Here is a 19,531-nt window from a genome sequence, read left to right on the forward strand (position 1 = left end):
GGACATTTAGCTGATGAAAACAGCAACCGAGAGTCTCCCTGGAGCAGTGGTCTTCCCCGGGGACTCCAGCTGGACAGTCAAGACATAGTGTGCCATGGGGCGCAGTTTCTCCAAGCACCGGGAGAACACTCCTTTCATGGAGAGCTGGCACCGTCCACGCCTGGGAGACATGTCTTTGGGCCTGATGGAGGCCGAGGAGTGGAAAGCACCAGCCCAGGAAGGGGACACGGAGCGGAGAGAGGGCCGCGGGGGCCTGGGTCATGGGTCAGAATGTCCAAACCTGCCACTGCTGCGGCAGATGCAAAGTGCTTTTTCCTGTGACTCACACGTGCCTGGGGTTAACAAATTGCATGCTGCGGAGGCGACACTCCACACCAGGCTAGAACAGCGTTTCAATACCAGGACCAAATGGAATGGAGGTTAAAAGTGTCGTTCAAGGCAGACACTCTGGGTACAGGCCCTGCCTCGCCATCTTCCAGCTGTGAAAAGTCACTTGACCTTTCTAAGCTGCTACTTCCACATCTATAAAGGGAGCATGATGTCAGGGCCTCATAATGACAGTCTTGGATTAAATGAGATGACGCGTGTAAAATGCTCATACCTACCCCATGGCAGGTTCTTAATAAATGGATGATGATTGCCAACCCCTGCCCCAGCCCAAGACCTACTAACAGTTGCCCAAGGCACAAAGCAGCCCCAGCCCGGCAGACAGCTAAGTGACCACTAGGAATACCTGCCCACACTACGTAGCGTACTGTAGAGAAATGTGCGTAGAACCACTGCTCCCTTAAACCTCAGGACATAAAAGTGACAGCATGCTCTCTGATATGATTCCTGCAACTTCTCCGACTTGCACATATGTTTGCCATGAGTCCTGCTGGGGATATAACTCAGTGACAAAGCCCTTGCCTAGCACACACAAAGCCCTTGTACTTGGTCCCCAGTACTGTCAAAAAAACAATTTTTTTGAGTGTTTTCATTTCCTTAAAAAGTGAGGAGGCAGCACCTAATCTGTGGAAGTCTGGGTTTACAGAGAAGTGTAGCGGTTCATTCTGTAAAAGGATTCCAGCTACAAAAGGCATGCCTTGGATAGTGTCCCTAAAGTCTTAATATCTTTTAACCACATATATAAACAGTCCCTTGAGTGGAGCAAAGAACCAGTAGCACCCATGTGCCTCACTTGACCTCCATGGGCCCCAGGCCTGGCCGCTCATGCTGGACTCACCTCCTAACAACCCCCCTTCGAAGATGCCTGATGCTGGCCTCGTCTTCAGGTCAGTGTCTCGGGTTGAAGTAACCCTGGCTGCTGGGTTCATCGTGTCACTTTTTAAAAATTCATTCTTTCTGTGGACATTGATGGACTCCTAGGAGTTCTTCATGGGGCATGAACAATGCTCAGTGCCCTACTGAGCAGAGAGCACAGGGAAGGGACACCGCTAGGATGTCAACCTGTTCTTACAGCAGGATGACTGGCCCACAGTGCCCAGGCTCCAGTCCTGCTTCTACTGTGTAACTCTGGGTGAGTTCTGAGCCTCTCTGGGCCTCATTTCCTCTTCTGAAAGTGGAACTTGAACTTGCGTCATGTTGAGGACTCCACAAACTGATGTTTGTAAATCCCTTGCTACTTTTCTGCTATTTCCCGTGATGATACCACAGACCAGGACATCACAGATTCCAAATCCAGGGCAGTCGGGTTCTGGGGAGAGCCCTGGTGGGCTTAGGGCTGCCGCCTTCTCTCTGTATTCCTCCTGGGTTGGGAGGGGAGAGCACTGCCTGCTGAGGTGTCTCCCCACGCTTGGGACTGGACGTGTAGCTCAGTCATAGAGTGTGCCGTGTGACAAGGCCCTCGATTTGAACCCCAGCACCACACATGTGCACGTGCGCACTCACACACACACACACACTCACACGCTCACATGCTCACACGAGAGGATGCTCTTGATAAAGAAAACAACTACCTATGAGCTTTCTCTCCAGCAGTGATTTTTGCCAGCTTTTTTGGGGAGAGCAGGGGTAGGGTACTAGAGATGGAGCCCAGGGACACTTTACCACTGAGACACATCCTCACCCTTTTTTATTTTTTATGCTGAGACAGGGTCTCATCCAGTTGCTCAGGGCCTCACTAAGTTGCTGAGGCTGGCTTTGAACTTGAGATCCTCCTGCCTCAGCCTCCCAAGTCCCTGGGATCACAGGCACATTGCCACCACACCCGCTGGCCAGCTTTCTTTTGACTAACATTTGACTCCTGTATCTTATTCCACCCCTTTTTAACTTTTCTGTGTCATTATGACTCAGGAGTGTTTCTTGGGAGTAGTGTGTAGCTGGATTTTTAAATTAATCTGAGAAATCCCTTTCAACAGTTCACACATCCAGGGCCCTCGTTCAGCTCATTCAGGAGTATGGAGTCTTTCCTGTTCTGTTTCTTCTTTGCGACTTTTGTCTTCCTTTCCGACCTTCACCGAAGGGTCAGATTCTCTTCTCGCCCTTCCTATCGTCAGGGATTCGTGTGTCCTGCTGTTCTTGTTTCCCCTATTTTTTTCCCACGTGTGTGCTTATCTGAAGGAAGGCTGAGGTCCTTCCGCGTCCCCACTCTCCTCCACTGAGACCAGGACCTTGGAAGGTCCGCTGGGACACCCCCCCTTTCTTGTGGTCATCCTGGATTTCGGTTCACCTTGACGGTTCACACCCTAGAACTCATTCCGGTTCACTCCTGTCGTTACAGTGGTGTTTCCTCCGCTCTGACCTGCCTAGATTTTGCCTCTAAGTCCCCCCTTTACTCGCTCCACTGCACCTCACACTCTCCTTCTGCCCTGGCTCTTCCCTAATGAAGTGTCCTGCGGTGATTCTTCCCATGACAGCAGAGATTGGCCAAGCGACAGAGGCCCTGTGTTCTGAGAAAGTCTTTGCTTTGTCCTCGCTCAGACGATAGACGGAGGCAGAATTCCGGGCGACGGCTGCTCTGCTCTCGGTCAGCTCTTTGAAGAGTGAACTTTTGTCCCCCCACTGGAGCAGGCCGGCCTGCCTCTGCGCTCAGAGCTCGGTTCTTGAGGTTTTCTCCCTGCCTTTGGTGAGCCGCAGTGGATTTGCTTTTCAAGAGGTCAACAGAGAGGAGAGCTGGAGAGGCAAAAATTCTGATGTCCTTTTCACAGGCCAGGAGCCTGAGGAGGGCCTGTCTGTAAGCAGGGCTCAGTCCTTGTTCCCTCACTGGTGGCCCCAGGTGTGACTCCCCAGTCAGTGCTTCTGGCACCCCAGCCTTCTTCCCGTGCTGGCTCCAGCGTCCCCTCCTGCCCCCTGCAGCCCACTGCCACCTGCAGGTCACCGCTTCTTTCCTTTAATGTCCATTTTAGCCGTTCCCTTTTGGGAACCATAATCAGGACTTGCCGAATCCTGCAGGAGTCAGGTTTGTCCCTCTTATCCCTTGCTGGGCCAGTTTCATGCTAGGGGCCGTGGGAGAGCAGAGGCCACAGGTGGACACCACTCAGTGTGAGGCTGGACACCTCAAAAGCTTGGAGGATGACAAGAAATGGTAGCAGAGAGCCACGGGATGTCCGTGTGCCCGGAACAGAGCTCTCTGATGACACCACAGGGATGTGCTTGAAGGAGGGCCTGGCACGGAGGGAGGGAGGGCAGAGAAACCAGGTAGGGGGCTGGGCAGGAACCAGGGGAGGGGCGTGGCTCTGGGGGCAGAAAGCAGGGAAGGGGCGTGGCCCTGTGGCAGGAACCAGGGGAGGGGCGTGGCCCTGTGGCAGGAACCAGGGAAGGGGCGTGGCTCTGGGGGCAGGAACTAGGGAAGGGGCGTGGCTCTGGGCCGTGGCTGTGACCGTGGGGAGAGTCGGAAGAGCTCAGCTCTGCGTGGGCAGTGGAGAAAGAAAAGGGAGTTGGGCTGAGTCCTGGCCTCCCTGACTGGGGAGCCTCTGGCCGACAGGCTGGACAAGAGGAGGGAAGCACTTTGGGAGAGGGGGTCAGGAGGATGAGCTCAGCACTGGGCCCAGGAAGACTGGCTGAAGGGCATTGGGGGATTTGTCTAGAGGTGGCTGAGAATATATGCTTGGGCTTCATGCTAAGATGGGGACAAGGATTGGGTACTGTCACTGAAACCCCATGCATAGGTGACACCACAGTGCAATGACATACAAAACAAGGAGAACTGAACATACAGTAACACTTCAGAAATGAGAAAACAGAGCCAAAAAAGCTCCTACAAGAAGTCTCACCACCCTTGGGGTTTCAGTCTGCTGTCATTGCCTCTTGGGAGCCCACCTCAGCCACCCAAGGCCAGGGCACCCTCCTCTGTGCATCCCTTGCTTAGTCACTACAGGGTGTTGACCTTGCCCATCACCCGTCTCTGATGGAAGGGCCATGACTGGGCCTGACCTACTTGCTCCAGGCAGGGCCCTGCCTGTCATGGTCAGTAGCTGCCAGGGGCTTGGGGGCCATGTGAGGAGAGCACCTTGGGGGAAAGGTGTCCCAGGCCAGGAGGGTCCTGGGGTAGTGTGGGCGGGGTGGTAAGTGCAGCCTCTGCCACCTGGGCCCTGGCAGATAGATGCCAGGCTCAGGTGAGGCCTCCGAGTTGCTGACTGGTGACAGGACCTGGATCTGACCCAGCTGTTACATGACAAGAAATTTTGTTTTCTAAGTTAAAATGGTTTTGCCCCAATCCCTCACCAACCATGGAACCAGAAAGGACGGACTAGTCCGGGAAGCGCAGACCCGCTGCCCTTGGCTGCCTGGGTGCTGGCCTCCTGGTCTCACTTTAGAAGTGACTGTGGTACAAGTGTCTGTTGTACCCCAACAAAAGCAGAAGTGGCATTTCCTATGGCAGGGTTGTGAAAGAGGGGTCCTCTGTGGTTTGAGCCCACAAAGGGGCCTGCTGCTTGAAGGAAATGAAATACAGTGCAGAGCTCAGCCAGGCTCTCCAGACACCCCGATCCGAGGTCCTTGTCCTCAGGGAGCTGGAGAGCACACCTGTCCTGGTGACATCTGGGTGGAAAAACCTAGCCTCTAGGATTCCTCATGAAGCACTGAAGACTCTTTTCATCTCTTTGAGAAGCGTCTGTTTACTGCCTGTCTAGGCTTGGTGCAGAGGAAGTGCCTCCTGCCATGTCCTGTGACCTCACACCAGAACCTGGCATCAGCCTCCACTGCCCTAGGGCACTCCTGCCCACACCCTGAGGGCTCTCAGGCCACCGGGCTGCACCCCACTCTCACTGCACTTCCCTTCGGTGCATCTGTTGGATTTAAAATGCATCACCCTGTGCCCAGAAGGAGCACCACTGGACCACCATGGGGAAGAACCATCCTGCCCCTGGCTGAGGGCACCTGACCCACTGCCCAGGCCCACTTCATGGGCCGACTTCAGTCTAGAGACCTGCACTGCCAACTGACCAGGGCCTGGACAGGTAGGGTCGTTTTCAGGGCTGATTCAGTTCCTCAGCAGCCCAGGGTCCACCCTGGGTCGTCACATTGATCCATTCCTGCATTTACCCTTGGGCGGCCACAGCGAGTGTAGACGAAAAAGGAAGCAAAATGACTTGGCAGAGGCCATTTGCCTGCAATGATGGCTGAGAACAGATGACTGAGATGAAAGTCCCCCGAAATTCCACAGTTTGCTGAGCCACTAAATCCTGTAACAGAAGATGGGCAGAAAAAAGCCCTCCCCCCGTTGCCAGCCTCCGTCCGCAGCTGTCATTCGGCTTGGCACGCCGTCACAGGAGACACCCTGTTTCCATGTATAAAATCTGTTTTCTTTTCTTTAAAAAATGAAGAAAGGGCTCACACTCTATAAAGATTCCGGGACGTGGTAGAGCTCCAGCAAGAGCCAGTCAGGAGGCCCTGGAGCAGCCCGAGCGCTGCTCGGCCACAGCAACTTCTTGCCGGTCTTGAAATCATTTGGGTCGTACTTGAAAGAGGGAGAGAAAACACGGTGAGAGGGCAGGTCTTTTATTTCCTCTAAATCAGCCCACTTTTTTTGGGTACTGGGGATTGAACCCAGGGATGCTTTACCACTGACTGAGCCACATCTCTAGCCCTTCTTATTTTTTGAGACAGGTTATCACTGTTTCTTAGGGCCTCACTAAGTTGTTGAGGCTGGCCTTGAACTTGCAATCCTCTTGCCTAAGCCTCCAGAGTTATTGGAATTCGGGCATGCACCACCATGCCTGCCAGCCCTTCCTTCCTTCCTTCCTTCCTTCCTTCCCCAGGGACTGAACTCAGGGGCACTTGACCACTGAGCCACCCTCCAGCCCTATTTTATATTTTATTTTAGAGACAGGGTCTCACTGAGTTGCTTAGCACCTCACTTTTGCTGAGGCTGATTTTGAACTCGTGATCTTCCTGCCTCAGCCTCCTGAGCTGCTGGAATTACAGGCGTGCGACACCATACCTAGCAAAATCAGTCCACTTTTAAAGGAAAACTCTCGTGATGAAATTCACCAAGAATTGAATCCCACATTTAGTACATTCACAGTGTTGCACGACCATCTCCTCTATCTAGTTCTAGAATATTTTCATCACCCCAAAAGGAAACTATATAACCATTAAGCAGCCCCACCACACCCCACTCTCCACAGCCCTTTGCAATGGCTCTTGTATTTTCTGTCTCTATAGATTCTCTGCTATAGATTTTCCTACTCTAAGTGGAACCATACACATGTGGCCTTGTGTATCTGGCTTTATTTACTAAGCAAAATGTTTTCAAGGTTCATCATGCTGTAGCATGTGTCAAAACTTTATTTCTTTTTATTGCTGAGTAATATTCTCCACTGAATTATAATATTTCAATGAATGGACATACCACATTTTGTGGTTCCATCCACTGATGGACATTTTGGTTGCTCTCACCTTTTGTAAATAGCTCTGCTCTGAATGTTTGTGGACAAGCTTTTGAACATCTGTTTTCATTTCCTTTGGATACATATCTTGGAGTGGAATTGCAGGGTTGTCTTGTCATTTTGTGTTTCACTTACTGAGGAACTGCCATTTGAATCCACATTGTCTTCTTTTGTGGTCTGTCGATGGTAGTGTGTAGATGGCACCATTTGAGTGTAGCTGAGAACAGAATGAGGGAGGCACTTCTTCTTGCCCTCACTGTTGAGTTATGATCTCAGCCCCCTTTTCGGTCCAGACCCAATAGGCCAGGGCCACGCAGGGCTATGCAAGGAAAAGAGCAGGAGCCCAGGGACATCCCGTCACTTGGGGAGTCAACATGAAATGTTTCTTTTCTAAGGAACAGGCCTCCTTCGGGGACCCTCCATCTCACCGGCTTCTGGCCACTCTTCCTTTGGAATGCACTTCATAGACTGGGTGTGCATTCGTCCTAGGAAATGCTGACAGTCGTGCCCTCTGCTGTCCCCGGCTGAGAGACTGCAGTGGGCATCTGAACTTGGGGAAGTGAGGGGATGGAGCTCTGCTGCTGGGCGAGCAGTGTGCAGAGCAGGTGCACCAAGGCCTGCAACGTCACACGGACCTAGCAAGCCCAGGGCCAGCGGCCTGGCTAGTGTTGCCCATCTGTCCTGGGAGGCATCCCCAGCCTCCAGGGCCCTGTGTCTGAGCCCTTGTGAGAGGCTTCTCCGCGCTCCAGGCACCTGCATCCTCAAAGTGGAAGCAGTGCACAAGGCAGGATGCTCCGTAAACTTGTCAGATTTAAATAGATTGAGAATCCACCGCCCCATGAAGACAGTCAGGAAGGGACTGTTCAAAACAGAAGCATTCGTATGGTTTTTATGGTGTGAAGAGAACATAAACTGAGTCTGTAATAATAGCTCTCCTGAAATCTCTTTTGGAGGTTCTTAGCACTTGAGAAAGGAGTAAAATTTCCCCCGTGAAGCAAAATCATAGTGTGGGTTTCCCACATACGGTGCTTTATGACCAAGCACCCGGTGCAGATCCCTCGCCAGACTGCAAATCCCATGAGGGCAAGCAGCTTGCCAGGGCTCAGGGGAACCCCACCCCTCCCCTGCTCTCTGGCTACAAACTCACTTGGTCTTTCAGGGCCTGGCACAGTGTCTGACGGGGAGTGAGCACTGGGTAAGTGCCAGGGCGTCCAAGGGCAGAGGCTAGATCAATGGATGGATGAGAGTATTCGTTCCATTCATCTTCACCATAAAATAGGCAATGGATTTCCTGTATATATTTGAGAGTTGCAAAAGACCTTCGTAGAGGTATGAAAGACTTGGATAAGAATCCAGACCCTCCAGCCAGGCCTCTGGATCTTACATTAAGACCCCAAAGGAATCAGGAGAACTTTCACGTGGGCTTAGAAAGCATCACCCAGAAACCCCCGGAGGTGGAGAGGGGATGTGGGAGCATCACTAAACGCTGCCTTTTCTTTCCTAATATGTCTGTGACTCATTCAGTTGAGGGTCAGCATTGAGACACAGGAAGTAGGAATTCATTGTTGCCACAGATCAGAATCTGTGGTCCAGGTCAGGGGCAGCTCAGAAATGTGGTCGGGAGAGGAGATGGCAGCAAGGCCCCTTGACATGTACACCGGCCCTTCTGTCCACTTGGGTACAGCTGCTCCAGAAGCCCCGTGGGCTGGGCCTGTGGCGTAGAATGCCCAAGAGCCAGCCTTGCCCACCAGAAGGACAGGACAACCAACCGCTGTCCTGGGACCGTGCATCCCGCTGGGGGGGACAGAGCAGCTGTGGGGCTGGCCCAGGAGGGTAGGACAGGGAGAGTGGAGGAGAGGGCCCGGAGCTGGGGAGGGTCAGAGCTGGGGAGGGTCAAGTGCAGCAGCTCCTGCTTCCTGATGGCCTCCAGGAGGGAAGAGAGCCCGCCCCAGCCACACAGGACCTATCTTGCGCCTTCCAGCATGTGTTCTGCTCTCCCCTCTGCAGGAAGCTCCCTGAGGAAGGGAACTGCCCCCCTCCCTTTCTGTCATCTGCTTCCCGCTTGCTCCCCAGCTAGTATTTACTCCAGTGCTTACTGACTGGGACAGAAAGGGACAAGAGCTCTTAGCCCAGCCCAGTGTGGGAGGAGCAACCCAGAGCCAGGGCCCTCCAAAGCTTCCCTCACCCCGCCCCCCCCCCCCAGGGCTCCGTGTTCAAGGCCAAGTCTGTCCCTGTACCTTGGGTGCTCCTCACACCTCTCTCCTCACCAGCCTCTACCGCCTCTTAGAGACCTAGAACAGGTCCAGCAGCTGAACAGGAGGGGAAGGGCCACTCTGCAGACTCGGGGCACCAGGCCAGGAAGGAGGACCCTGCTAGGAGGACTGCACTGGCCCGGGAGCATGGGGTGGGGAGAGCCTGGAGTATGGCCACTTAAGCCCTTTCCCCAGGTGATTCTAGAACCCACCAGGTGTACTTTACCAGGTTCCACAGGGGAAGGAGGAGGGCAGAGCCAGGAAGGGGAAGGAAGGGCGCTGGCTCCCAGACGGGAGGCTCAGGAACCAGCCTGGTTCTGGAGACATCCCCAGCCACAGTAGCGCCACAGAGCTGGGGCTTTGCTTGCTTCGGGCCTGCACCAGGACCCCAGGTGAACACTCTACCTGCAGAGCAGCCCTGACTCCTGCAGGAAGAAGACTCCTGAGTCATTGCCTCTGATGGGCTCTGCTATTTTTATGTCCAAGTCTGGTTAAAAATAGCTTCTAAGCCAAGCTTTTAGCTGCAGCTGACAAGATATTAAGTATTAGATGCCTAATGCCCATAAGTGATAACCACGAGCCTCTTCCTGGTCCGTTTTCTGCCTCTACATCATAGCTAATCATAGCAGGTAGGAAGTGGTTGTGAGAAGAGCCCCTAAGAACACCTAAAATTACTTCCTAAACTTCAGAGCCTTCTGGGGTGCATCATGGGGAGTCCCTGGACATGGTGCCCTGGGCTGGGCACTCCGGGGAAGCCTGGGTTCTCCTGGGCCTGCTGCTGTCAGGCCCCCTCTGGCAGTGAACACAGCCTGACAGGTTGCCTCAGCCTCCGGGCAGTCGCCTCCCGGCCAGGCCAGTGCTCAAAAAGCGCCTCACATTCACAGCGGCCCAGTGAGGGCACATCCAGGCTGGACAGACGCTCAGCATGTACTGACCTCAGGCCTGGCCTTCCCGCCACACGTGAACATGGCAGCTTGGCGTTCACTGTTCAACGCCAGGAGCAACCTCAGACCAGTGGGTCCAGAAGAGTGTTCAGGGGCACCCAGCCTGTCCACGTCCCACGTGCCACCCCAGAGTCACGAAGGGATTCCCAAGGCTTTAGGCACATGGGGCAGAGCCAGCCCACCTGATTAGAGGCTCCCAGGCCTTGCCTTTCTCCTCTCCCTCCCCAGCGCAGGCTGGTGTGTGCCTGGATGTTAGGTGCCAGCCTAGCTCGACAGGATTCTCAGCTTTTAAAATAAGCAGCAGCTTAAGTATATTCAGTGCAGTGTGAGAAGCCGAAGGAAAGGGCTCCTGTCTCTACAGCAGGGACAGCCCCGCCATGCTGCCCCTCAGCTCTTGACCCCCCACTTAGAACAAGGAGAGCGTGCATGAGGCCCCTCTCTGGCCAGTAGGAGGCTCATCGCTCCCAGGCCAGGGGAACGTGAGCTCCTACCACACAGGGCTCCTAGTGGACAAAGGGGTGGGAGCAGCCACTACCTGTACCCGCCATTCCCATCTGCCAGGGTGGTAGGCACCATCAGCAAAGTTGACCTGGCAACGCCAGGTCACAACCCCAGCCTCCAGGAGGCCCACAGCCTTCAGAGCTGTGGTCAACTGGGACAGTCTTCTCACAGGTGGACTGCATGATAGAGAGGGGCCAGGATCAGACTCCCAGCAGACCCTCCTCTCATCGGGGAGTATGTGTGGGGGGGAAGTGTCCACTTACCCCAGACAGGCACTGTCCCCTATGGGTCTCCCTGTCACAATCAGTGATAACCAATTAATAGTCACAAGACAGAGAACCCTGCCCCCAGGACACCTAACGCCCAAGACCTGGGGGCTCATGGTTCAGCCACACCTGCCTGTCCTGGACCAGCTGCACCTGCTGGCTTCTCCAGAGATGAGCGGTGGGCCCTGTGCTTTGCCACTGGTGGTGGAGGGTACGCCCAGCACCTCGACTCTGCTCTCTCCCAGCCTCCACCTCCCTTTAGCACTCTCGAGCCCTCTCTGGACATCTGTGAAGAAGCAAGTTAAATCAGAACCCACCAGCCCACAGGAGCCTGGCAAGTGGCAGGCCCCTGTGGGTGGCCAGGGAAATCACCCCATTCTAAATCTGCCTGCTAACTGCCTGCCTGGTCTTTTGGGTTTTCCAGTGAGAATCGCCACCTTCAAGTGAACGTCACCAATCCAGTGCAGTGCAGCCTGCATGGGAAGAAGTGCACCGTCTCCGTGGAGACGCGGCTCAACCAGCCAGAGCCGGACTTCACCAAGAACCGCTCGGGCTTCATCCTCAGCGTGCCTGGGAACTGACCACTGCATCACAGAGGCCTGGCCTGGGAGCAGGAGGCTGGGCCTAGGGCGAGGCTGTCCGAGAGGCTTGGCCCCTGAGGCCCTCGAGCGCTGGCCCCGCTCAGCCTCCTTCCAGCCCGATTGCTGCATCCCCACTAATGCCACCAGAAAGCAGCTGGCGAGGGCCCAGGCCTGGGGAGGGCCACGCCTGCCTTTCTAAGGCCCTTCCCTGGGAGCTCATCTTCCCAGCTTTCTACCTTTGGTCTTCATCTTCTGCTGTCTTGACTTTCCACAGTCCCTGCTCAGAAAACCAAAGACCCCATACCCTGCTCCAGACCCCTGGGCTGACACCCAGAACACATCTCACCTCAGAGGCAACTGGATGGTACCTTTAGTTGGTGAAGCCATCCCTCAAATGGCCAGGTCAACCCACTGGGCCTTGAGTCAGTCTAGCTGCTGACCCCTGCAAAGAGATGGGCTGGGGGAGCCCAGAATGGAGGAGACCTGGTGGCTGAGCTGAGCTGTAGCCTGTTCTCTCCCCGAGTCCTGCCGGTTGCCTCTCCTCCCCCAAGGTGATTGCAGTCCTGGAGACCCAGCTCAGAGTGCCTAAGCAGACCCTCCTTCCCCAGCCAGCCAAAGCCATCAGGTGAGCAGGTTCACCTATAGACCCCAACAGAGAGTCCCTCCTTCCCAGAGCCTGCCCCTCAGAGACTACCAGTGTCACCAGGAACCAGAAGCCTGGGCCTTCTGACCAACTCTTTGTGGAGACAGTGTGATGATGCCCTGAGGATATTCTAACTTCCCTACCTACAGCCCGCGTCCATCTTACACTGATTTTTGCAGTTTACAGGATTGTTAATCAAACATGGTCTCTGCTGTGGCCACACTGTGTTGGAAATGCAGGTGCGGGGTGAGGGGAGCGCTGGTGCTTGGCAGCTCTCCTCTTCTCACTCCTTTTTTCCTACTCACTGGGAGAACTAGGACCAGGGTGGGGTTCTGAGCATACAGGAACCATAGGAGGCAGAGCATCAGGAATCAAGAGCATGGGGTCCTGACACTGCAGGCCAGGCCAGGGTCCCCACATCCCCCTGCAAAGCTGTGCACATATCCCCACTGGAGCCCGGGGCCTTGGGCCTCCTGCCAGGAGAATGCTGCCATTTTGCCAGTTTCTGTCAGCAAAATAGCACACGCACTTCAGAGACTCTCCCTCTTCCCCAAGCCTCAGCTGTTAAGGATACTGAGGCCTTTGGGCAGCCCAGGCCTCTCTTTGGGGAGCCTTAAAAAAATAACCTTGGAGCAGATACTCCATAATGAAAGGGGGTGAGGGTATGCCCGTGCCTCAGGAGCAGCTGCTAGGGTATAAAGTGGGCTGACAAATTGTCTTCAGCTTCTGCCACAGATGCTTGCCCCTCCTGATCCTCCCACCCTGACCCAGCGGAACTCACCAAGTGCCTGTGTGCCAGCTCCTGTGTCTTTCCTGGGCCTGATGCGGTCACCTGGCTAACCCAAGGTGGTCCCACCATCCTGGACATCCCACCCCATCCTCCCACCCCCTTCCCAGGATTTGCAGAGATTTGCACTATGTGCAATTTGCAACAAAGAATCCTTTTGGCATCCTGTCCTTGGGAACACTTTCTCATTCTCCAACCTGGTCAACTGCCTGCACAGTGCAGAGGTGCCACTAGCCCAGTTTAGCAACGCTCATAGTTTTGCCAATCACCAGTAGACACTAGTTGAACCATCTAACTGGAACTTCACCTCCCCTTTCCACTTATCGCCCCAAACTTGTTGCTTTACACTAGACACTGCACATGTTTTAAACACACCAAAATAGATCATGCCAAATGAGTTGCCTGTCAAAGGCTGGATAAAATGAAGGGCTTGGACTCTTCTTTCCCACCCTTTGATGTAGCCTGGGGCCCCTCAGCCCAGCACCAGGGCCTTCCTGTTGAGGCCACTGGACGCTGCTGTCCACAAGCACTTTTTTATAATGTACTAAAAGAAGTCACAGGGTGTGGCAACCGAAGAAAGATGAAGACTATAGGATAGGACTGACCATGGGAATGCATCAGGCGTGCAAAGGGAAGAAGGCAGTGATTGTATGCAATGAAGTGGGTTCTCCTGATTGACTTAAATGCAGTTTTATGGTTTGGTGCATATATTCCTATTTTCCATTAAATTAACTTTATTTCTAAAGCATATTTTGATTTACATTAAGAGCAATAAAGCATTAAATCTTATTTTTAAAGGTGTTCTTCTTATCTGTCATTGAACATTATAATTGTAAAATTTTAGCTTAAAGTCAACTTATTCTAGAGGACAGAAGAGAGCACTAAGCACAAATAATGTAAAATAGAGGATAATTTGTCCAAGGCTTTTCAACAAAAACATTATCAAGGCCAGGCACGGTAGTGGACACTTGTAATCCCAGCCCCTGGGCAAGCAGAGAGGCAGGAGGGTCGCAAAGATCAAGGCCAGCCTCAGCAACTTAACAAGACCTAATCTAAAAATAAAAAGGGCTGGAATGTGGTTCAGTGGTAAAGCACCTCTGGGTTCAATCCCAGTAAAGAGTTATTAGTGAACGGAAAGGAAAAATAAGGAAGTAGGGAGAGAAGGCTGTGGAGTTAGATCCAAACACTTTTTTATACCATTTTGAAGCCTGTGTTCTAGAATCCAGAAGCTTGGAGCTGGGCATGACAACACACTCCTGTAATCCCAGTGACTCAGAAGGCTAAGATGGGATGTCATGTCAAGGCCAGCCTTAGCAATTTAGCAAGATCCTCAAGTCTCAGGGGCTGGGGTCGTGGCTCAGTGGTAGAGACACTGGGTTCAATACTCAGCACCACATAAAAATAAACATCTACAAATGAAAAGAAAAAAATTTTTTTAATCCAGCAAGACAGAAACATTGTTCCTGCTTATCTTTTTTTTTTTTTTTCCTAATGACATATAATATGGAGTATTCTCTTATTTGCTTGTTTGCCATCTGTATATCTTATTTGGTTAGGTGGCTTAGGCCTTTGGCCCACTTTTTAAATGTAATGTTTGTTTTCTTATTATTTAACTCTAAGAGTTCTTTTTATATTTTGGATTTATCAGATATATCTTTGCAAATATTTTCTCTAAACCTGTGGTTTTTCTTTTCATTTTTTTTTTTATTGTTGGTCGTTCAAAACATTACACAGTTCTTAATACATCATCTTTCACAGTTTGATTCAAGTGGGTTATGAACTCCCAACTTTATGCTTATCTTTTTTTTAAGAGAGAGTGAGAGAGGAGAGAGAGAGAAATTTTAATATTTATTTTTTTTTAGTTCTCGGCGGACACAACATCTTTGTTGGTATGTGGTGCTGAGGATCGAACCCGGGCCGCACACATGCCAAGCGAGCGCGTTACCGCTTGAGCCACATCCCCAGCCCTGAAAATTTTTTTTTAAAATCCTCAAGTCTCAAAAAACAATGGAGCCCAGTGGTAGAGCACCCCTGGGTTCCATAAATAATAAATCTTGAAGCCCATTGCTTGGTGTCAGAGAACATTAACTGAAATAAAAAACATGTATACTGGATGGGCTCAGAATCTTATGGCAGAGGATGAAATGGCCTCTTTCCAAGGTAGTTGGTTGGAGAAGGGGTGGGGTGGAAGGAGAGGAGAAAGCAAAAATGGGCTCTCAGGTAGGAGTGGGAGCTGCAGGCAAACAAGGTGAGGCCTAGAGGGGGCCATGGGGCATTCCCAGCACCTGAGGCTCTGCCATCTCAGAGTGCTTCCCAGTCACTGGCAGGAAAATATGACTCAGCCCATGGGAGTTACCTTGAGGAAACCAGTAACCGTGTTCCCAGGCTGACAGCTTCTAACAACCAGGTGCAGGAGCAAGGGAAGACCAAGTCCCCACTGCCCTCTCCCTGAGCTGAGGCTGGTTGCATGAGCTCGACAGGACTGGGCCCAAACCACCAGAGTTGGGAGGCTCTTACCCTGCCCAAACTGCAGGCTGGGCTGGCTGCTTTTCTGGAAGCCCCAGAACTGAGCTTCTCTGCAGGAAACCTACATAGACCTAAACCCAAACATGGACACAAGTCCACCCCTACTGGCCCAGGAGCCTTTGGGCAGTGAGCATTGAGCAGGGCCAGGCTCAGGGACACAGGAGCAGCAGCCTTAAGCAACAAGCCTCAACATATTGGTCCAAGGCCCAGTGCCCATGCAGAAACCCACTTGGCTAGCACTGGCCAGGCCATATGTGTGAGCTTGACCCTCCTTGGCTCAACATACCAGTCATCCGCCTCCACAAAGGGAGCCCCCACCACTAACCCAAAGCCTACTTAACCTGTGCTGCTTTCTTAATCTCCTTAGTGTGTTCAGCCCTTTCCCCCAGCTCTGTTCCACCTGCCCTCCCCAATAACACAAATCCAATTTAATTCCAAGTGCATAAATCATGCATTAAAAAGTATCCCAGCCTACTCACAAATGACGGGCCCACAAAAAGAGGTCTATGTAATGGATGGTCAGTGCATTTTATTGAATCAGCACAGTACAAAAATAAATAAAAATAAGGAAAGGGGAATTAAATTACAGCCAAACTGAGCTTCATGACTGTCAGATTATAAACCACACATACTCACACACTACACATACATACAAAATGAGACAAATATAAATTAATATTAACAATACCCACAGTTTGGTCAAAGAATAGCTACAGAATAAATTGCACTAAAAAACCAACATATATCACACATGTATAATTAGCAGTTTCAAATATACAGCTATGAATAGTTCTGAGAGGAAAAAAAATGGCACATTTTCTTTTCATTGCAAGTTTAACAACTGTTGGAACAAAACTAAATTCTAGTAACTGCATGGAAAGAATATATCAACCCTCGGGTTTACAAGAAAAAGAGAAAAACCAAATCCTGAACTATTATTCCTGTGGCTTGTTCTGTGCATGGGTGTAATTTTCACAGCCATCTGTTCTAAGATTATTTTTCTTAAGACACAAAATGCTCCTGGTTTGCATGCACAATATCACTGTAAAAGCAACAATTAAAGAATAAAGGTTTTTTTTTTTTTTGTAGGTTAGTTTTTTGTTGTTGTTCTAAAAGTAGTCTTCATAGCAGCATGTCAAATGGGTTCATTGCTTGCACACTCAAGTATATCAGTTGCTCCTTTACAATACTGATGACCAGTGCAAGGGAAGAGAAGAGAACACACAGGCTTCACATTGGTGGAACTAGAGTTGTTTTCTTAGTCCACAACATCTCCTGAAATGTGTACCTCCTCCAAAAACAAAAACAAAAAACAACAACAACAAAAAAAAAATTTACAGAGAGAGAAGGAAACAGATAAAAAACCGGAATCCTGTGGATGCAACTTAATGGCACAGTTCTAGGCCAGGTTCAGCCAGCTGTATGGACTACAAACATGCACCCTCCTGCTGAGACTAGGCACCTGAAGCTCCTCTTCTGTGCCCGAAGGGGCCAGCTGCCCCCACAGGCCTCCCACCTTGGGTCACGAGTGGCAGCAGGATGTAAAGACAGGCTGCATGAAAACCAGCAGAGAAGAGAGGCTGTGGTGAAGTCTGTGCCAGCAGCCGCAGGTGCCTTCCAGCTCTGCATCCGATTATCTCACAGTCCCAGGAACTGGCTCAGTGTGGGCCTCAAGGAGTAGCTGGAGAAAGGCTCTCCAGCAGGGCAGGCCCTCTTCCCCATCTCTGGGAAAGCCTCAGACCAAAAGGCTCTGCTCCAGGCCTCTTAAATTGGTACCTCAATTTCACAGCTTTCTTTTTTTTTAATGTGAATTTCAGTAGTGCTTGTGCAGAAGTCGGCAGCCACCTAGAACCTAATCCTATGTAAAATGACCTCTGCCTCCCCCACCCCAGCCCCCAATTCCAGCACTCCCTGGTGACCAGGACTGGAAGAGAGAATCCTCTACAGCATCTTCACACTGCTATTTGTTCCCCAAAGGAAGAGTGGGGGCCACACAGGAAGACTTGCTTCCTTTTCGTGGACCTCTCCCAAGCCACCAGTCTGGGAGAATTAGAAAGAAAACAGATAAAGTACATAACATGTGTTTTCATAGAACTGGGGTAAGGTGGACACCAAAACTAGCAGCTGCAAGTAATCAGCTACAGAATCACCAAGCTTCCAAAGCAATCAGGAGTCAAACTCCCATCTTGTAATTATCTCCAAGATCCAGCTGTCTCACTGGGCCTTACAGAGCAAGGCTTCCTCTCCAGAAGAAAGTGAACTGCTTGGAAACAGCTTTAAATTAACACGGGGTGGGGGTGGGATACACCATTATCACATCACCCCTACTGCTGATCTCACCTCCCCCGACTCGGCAGGACAAATGTCATGTGCACCAGCAAGAGGCCTTAGCACTTAGGTGGGCACCAGCTTGGTCTCAGGTGTGGACTTCTCCACCTGCCCAGAAGACAGGCTGTTGCTAATGGGCAGCTGCCACTGTCCTGGCTTTCACCACAGGGTGACTAAGCTGTGTTATTCAAATGAAAAATTCACCCAGGAAAGTAGCTGTCCCCAGTTTCACCCCACCCCTTCAGCTGGGACCCAAAATAAGAACCTAATGAGGAAAACAAGCTCATTAGCCAACCCTAATGTGGGAGCTGGGAGTAGTGGGCAAGGGGCAGAGGGGCAAGTTCCACTTCTCCACTAAAGGAAAGCCCTTCTCCCTAAAAAAGAAAACGCAAACCAGGGCCGTGCGCAGGCAAACCACTGGACACAATCATTGCACGAGACCCACTTTGCCCCTCCTCTACTGAAGATGTCCCAGGGCTATAGGGATCTTGCTTCAAAACCCTTGTCTTTGAGGCTCAGTCAGGGTAGCTGGCTTGAGGAGCCTCTGGGAGAATGAACCATCCAAAACTGTTGGACCTCTGACCAGAAATCCCAATTCCTCCCTGGGCCCGCAGCCAGAGACCCCCTCACCAGCTCCCATCCAGGGAGCAGTGGGCAGCCTCACCCACCATGGATCCAGCAAGGGCACAGGCAGCAGGGGCTAGTCAGCCCCTTGGGTTCCCCAAAGGGGGAGGTCAGCCTGGGTGGCTTCGAGTACATCTGGGTTTGCACAAGATTTGAGAGTTCAAGTCTCCAGAATTCTTCACAGGGCTGAAAAAAATCCCAAGGAGAGAACATGGGAAGGGGGAGGCCCTTGGTGGCTTTGCTAGACACATACTGTACACAAAACTCTGATTTAATAATAAATTTTTAAAAATGAATCCTTGAGCCATGACCAGGGCTACAGGGCTCACCGATCAAGCCCTAGAAGGAGCCTCTTCTTGTCCTCCTGGCCGCTCTCATTCTTCAGGTCGGAGAACACCTGTGTGAAATAGTGTGGGTCAGCATTGATCTGCAGCATCTTGGAGCTCATGAGGTTGATGACAGAGAGGCAACGGTCCCAAAAGGCCTCCTTGCAGCTCTCCACCAGGAAGGGCTTGAGCGGGTAGGAGATTTCGTTGCCCATGTAGGAATAGGAGAGGTACAGGCAGGTCAGCAGGACGGCCTGGAGCTCATGGTCTGAACCCACCTCAGACGAGATAACATCCCTGCAGAGCATATAGAGGAAGACCACGTTGGCCGGCGTGATGAAGCCCTGGTCCTGCCAGCCCTGCAGAAGCAGGGAGCGGTCCACACTGCGCAGCCAAAGCACGGGGTCCGTTGGGGACAGGTGCTTCAGGCGGTAGCACCGGCGGCAGAGAAATTCGCCCAGGCAGCGCAGCAGCTCGCTGGTGGATGCCTGGACGATGACCCGTTTGGGCGTCCCTGCGGAAGTGACGGAGGGGTGCGGGGCCTTCTTGACAGAGGAGGAGACCCCGGTCTGGGAGCCTGAGAGCTGGTTGGCCGGGGGTGCGGGCGGCTGGGCCGGTGGGGGCTGGGCGAATGTGGACAGGTTGGCGCAGGACAGCGACTTCTTCAGGTTCTCATTGTTGAGGTGCGTGATGTTGTTCTGGTAGCTGCTGTTGGGCTGCACCTTCTTGGAGTTCTTCTTCTTGGCTGACACGGCCACAATCCTCTTCCAAGGCAGCACGGAAATGATGGAGTGCCGCTTCAGGTTCTTGTCCTTGGCGTTCTTGCTGTTCTGCACGGCTGTGTAGTGGCCCACCGTGGCCGCGCCATCCTCAAACAGCGTGGCCTTCCGGTAGCTGGGGGACAGGGACAGCACCGTGCCCAT

The 19,531-nt window shown here is 52.1% G+C and overlaps 2 protein-coding genes and 1 long non-coding RNA gene across 4 annotated transcripts in view; 1 reads left to right on the forward strand and 2 right to left on the reverse strand.

Annotated features, from left to right (window-relative positions):
* Myo1d (myosin ID) overlaps positions 1-13,593 on the forward strand; it is a 304,749-nt gene extending 291,156 nt beyond the window's left edge. For both annotated transcript variants that reach the window (XM_040269138.2, XM_005327778.5), the window contains exon 22: positions 11,218-13,593. In XM_040269138.2, coding sequence (XP_040125072.2) covers positions 11,218-11,374 — 157 coding nt within the window. In that variant the 3' untranslated portion in view covers positions 11,375-13,593. The remainder of the gene's footprint in view (positions 1-11,217) is intronic.
* LOC144376113 (uncharacterized) lies at positions 4,609-9,010 on the reverse strand. Its single transcript, XR_013436207.1, has 2 exons — positions 6,841-9,010; positions 4,609-5,899 (listed from the first exon to the last, which is right to left on the reverse strand). It is a non-coding gene; the product is annotated as an uncharacterized LOC144376113 (long non-coding RNA).
* A 2,246-nt stretch (positions 13,594-15,839) lies between the features above and the next one.
* On the reverse strand, positions 15,840-19,531 carry Cdk5r1 (cyclin dependent kinase 5 regulatory subunit 1). The gene has a single exon (XM_005327779.5). The coding sequence runs from the start codon at positions 19,529-19,531 to the stop codon at positions 18,608-18,610; it is 924 nt and encodes a 307-aa protein (XP_005327836.1). The 3' UTR covers positions 15,840-18,607.

The sequence above is a fragment of the Ictidomys tridecemlineatus genome, chromosome 3 (assembly GCF_052094955.1).
Source record: "Ictidomys tridecemlineatus isolate mIctTri1 chromosome 3, mIctTri1.hap1, whole genome shotgun sequence".
Classification (NCBI taxonomy): Eukaryota; Metazoa; Chordata; class Mammalia; order Rodentia; family Sciuridae; genus Ictidomys; species Ictidomys tridecemlineatus.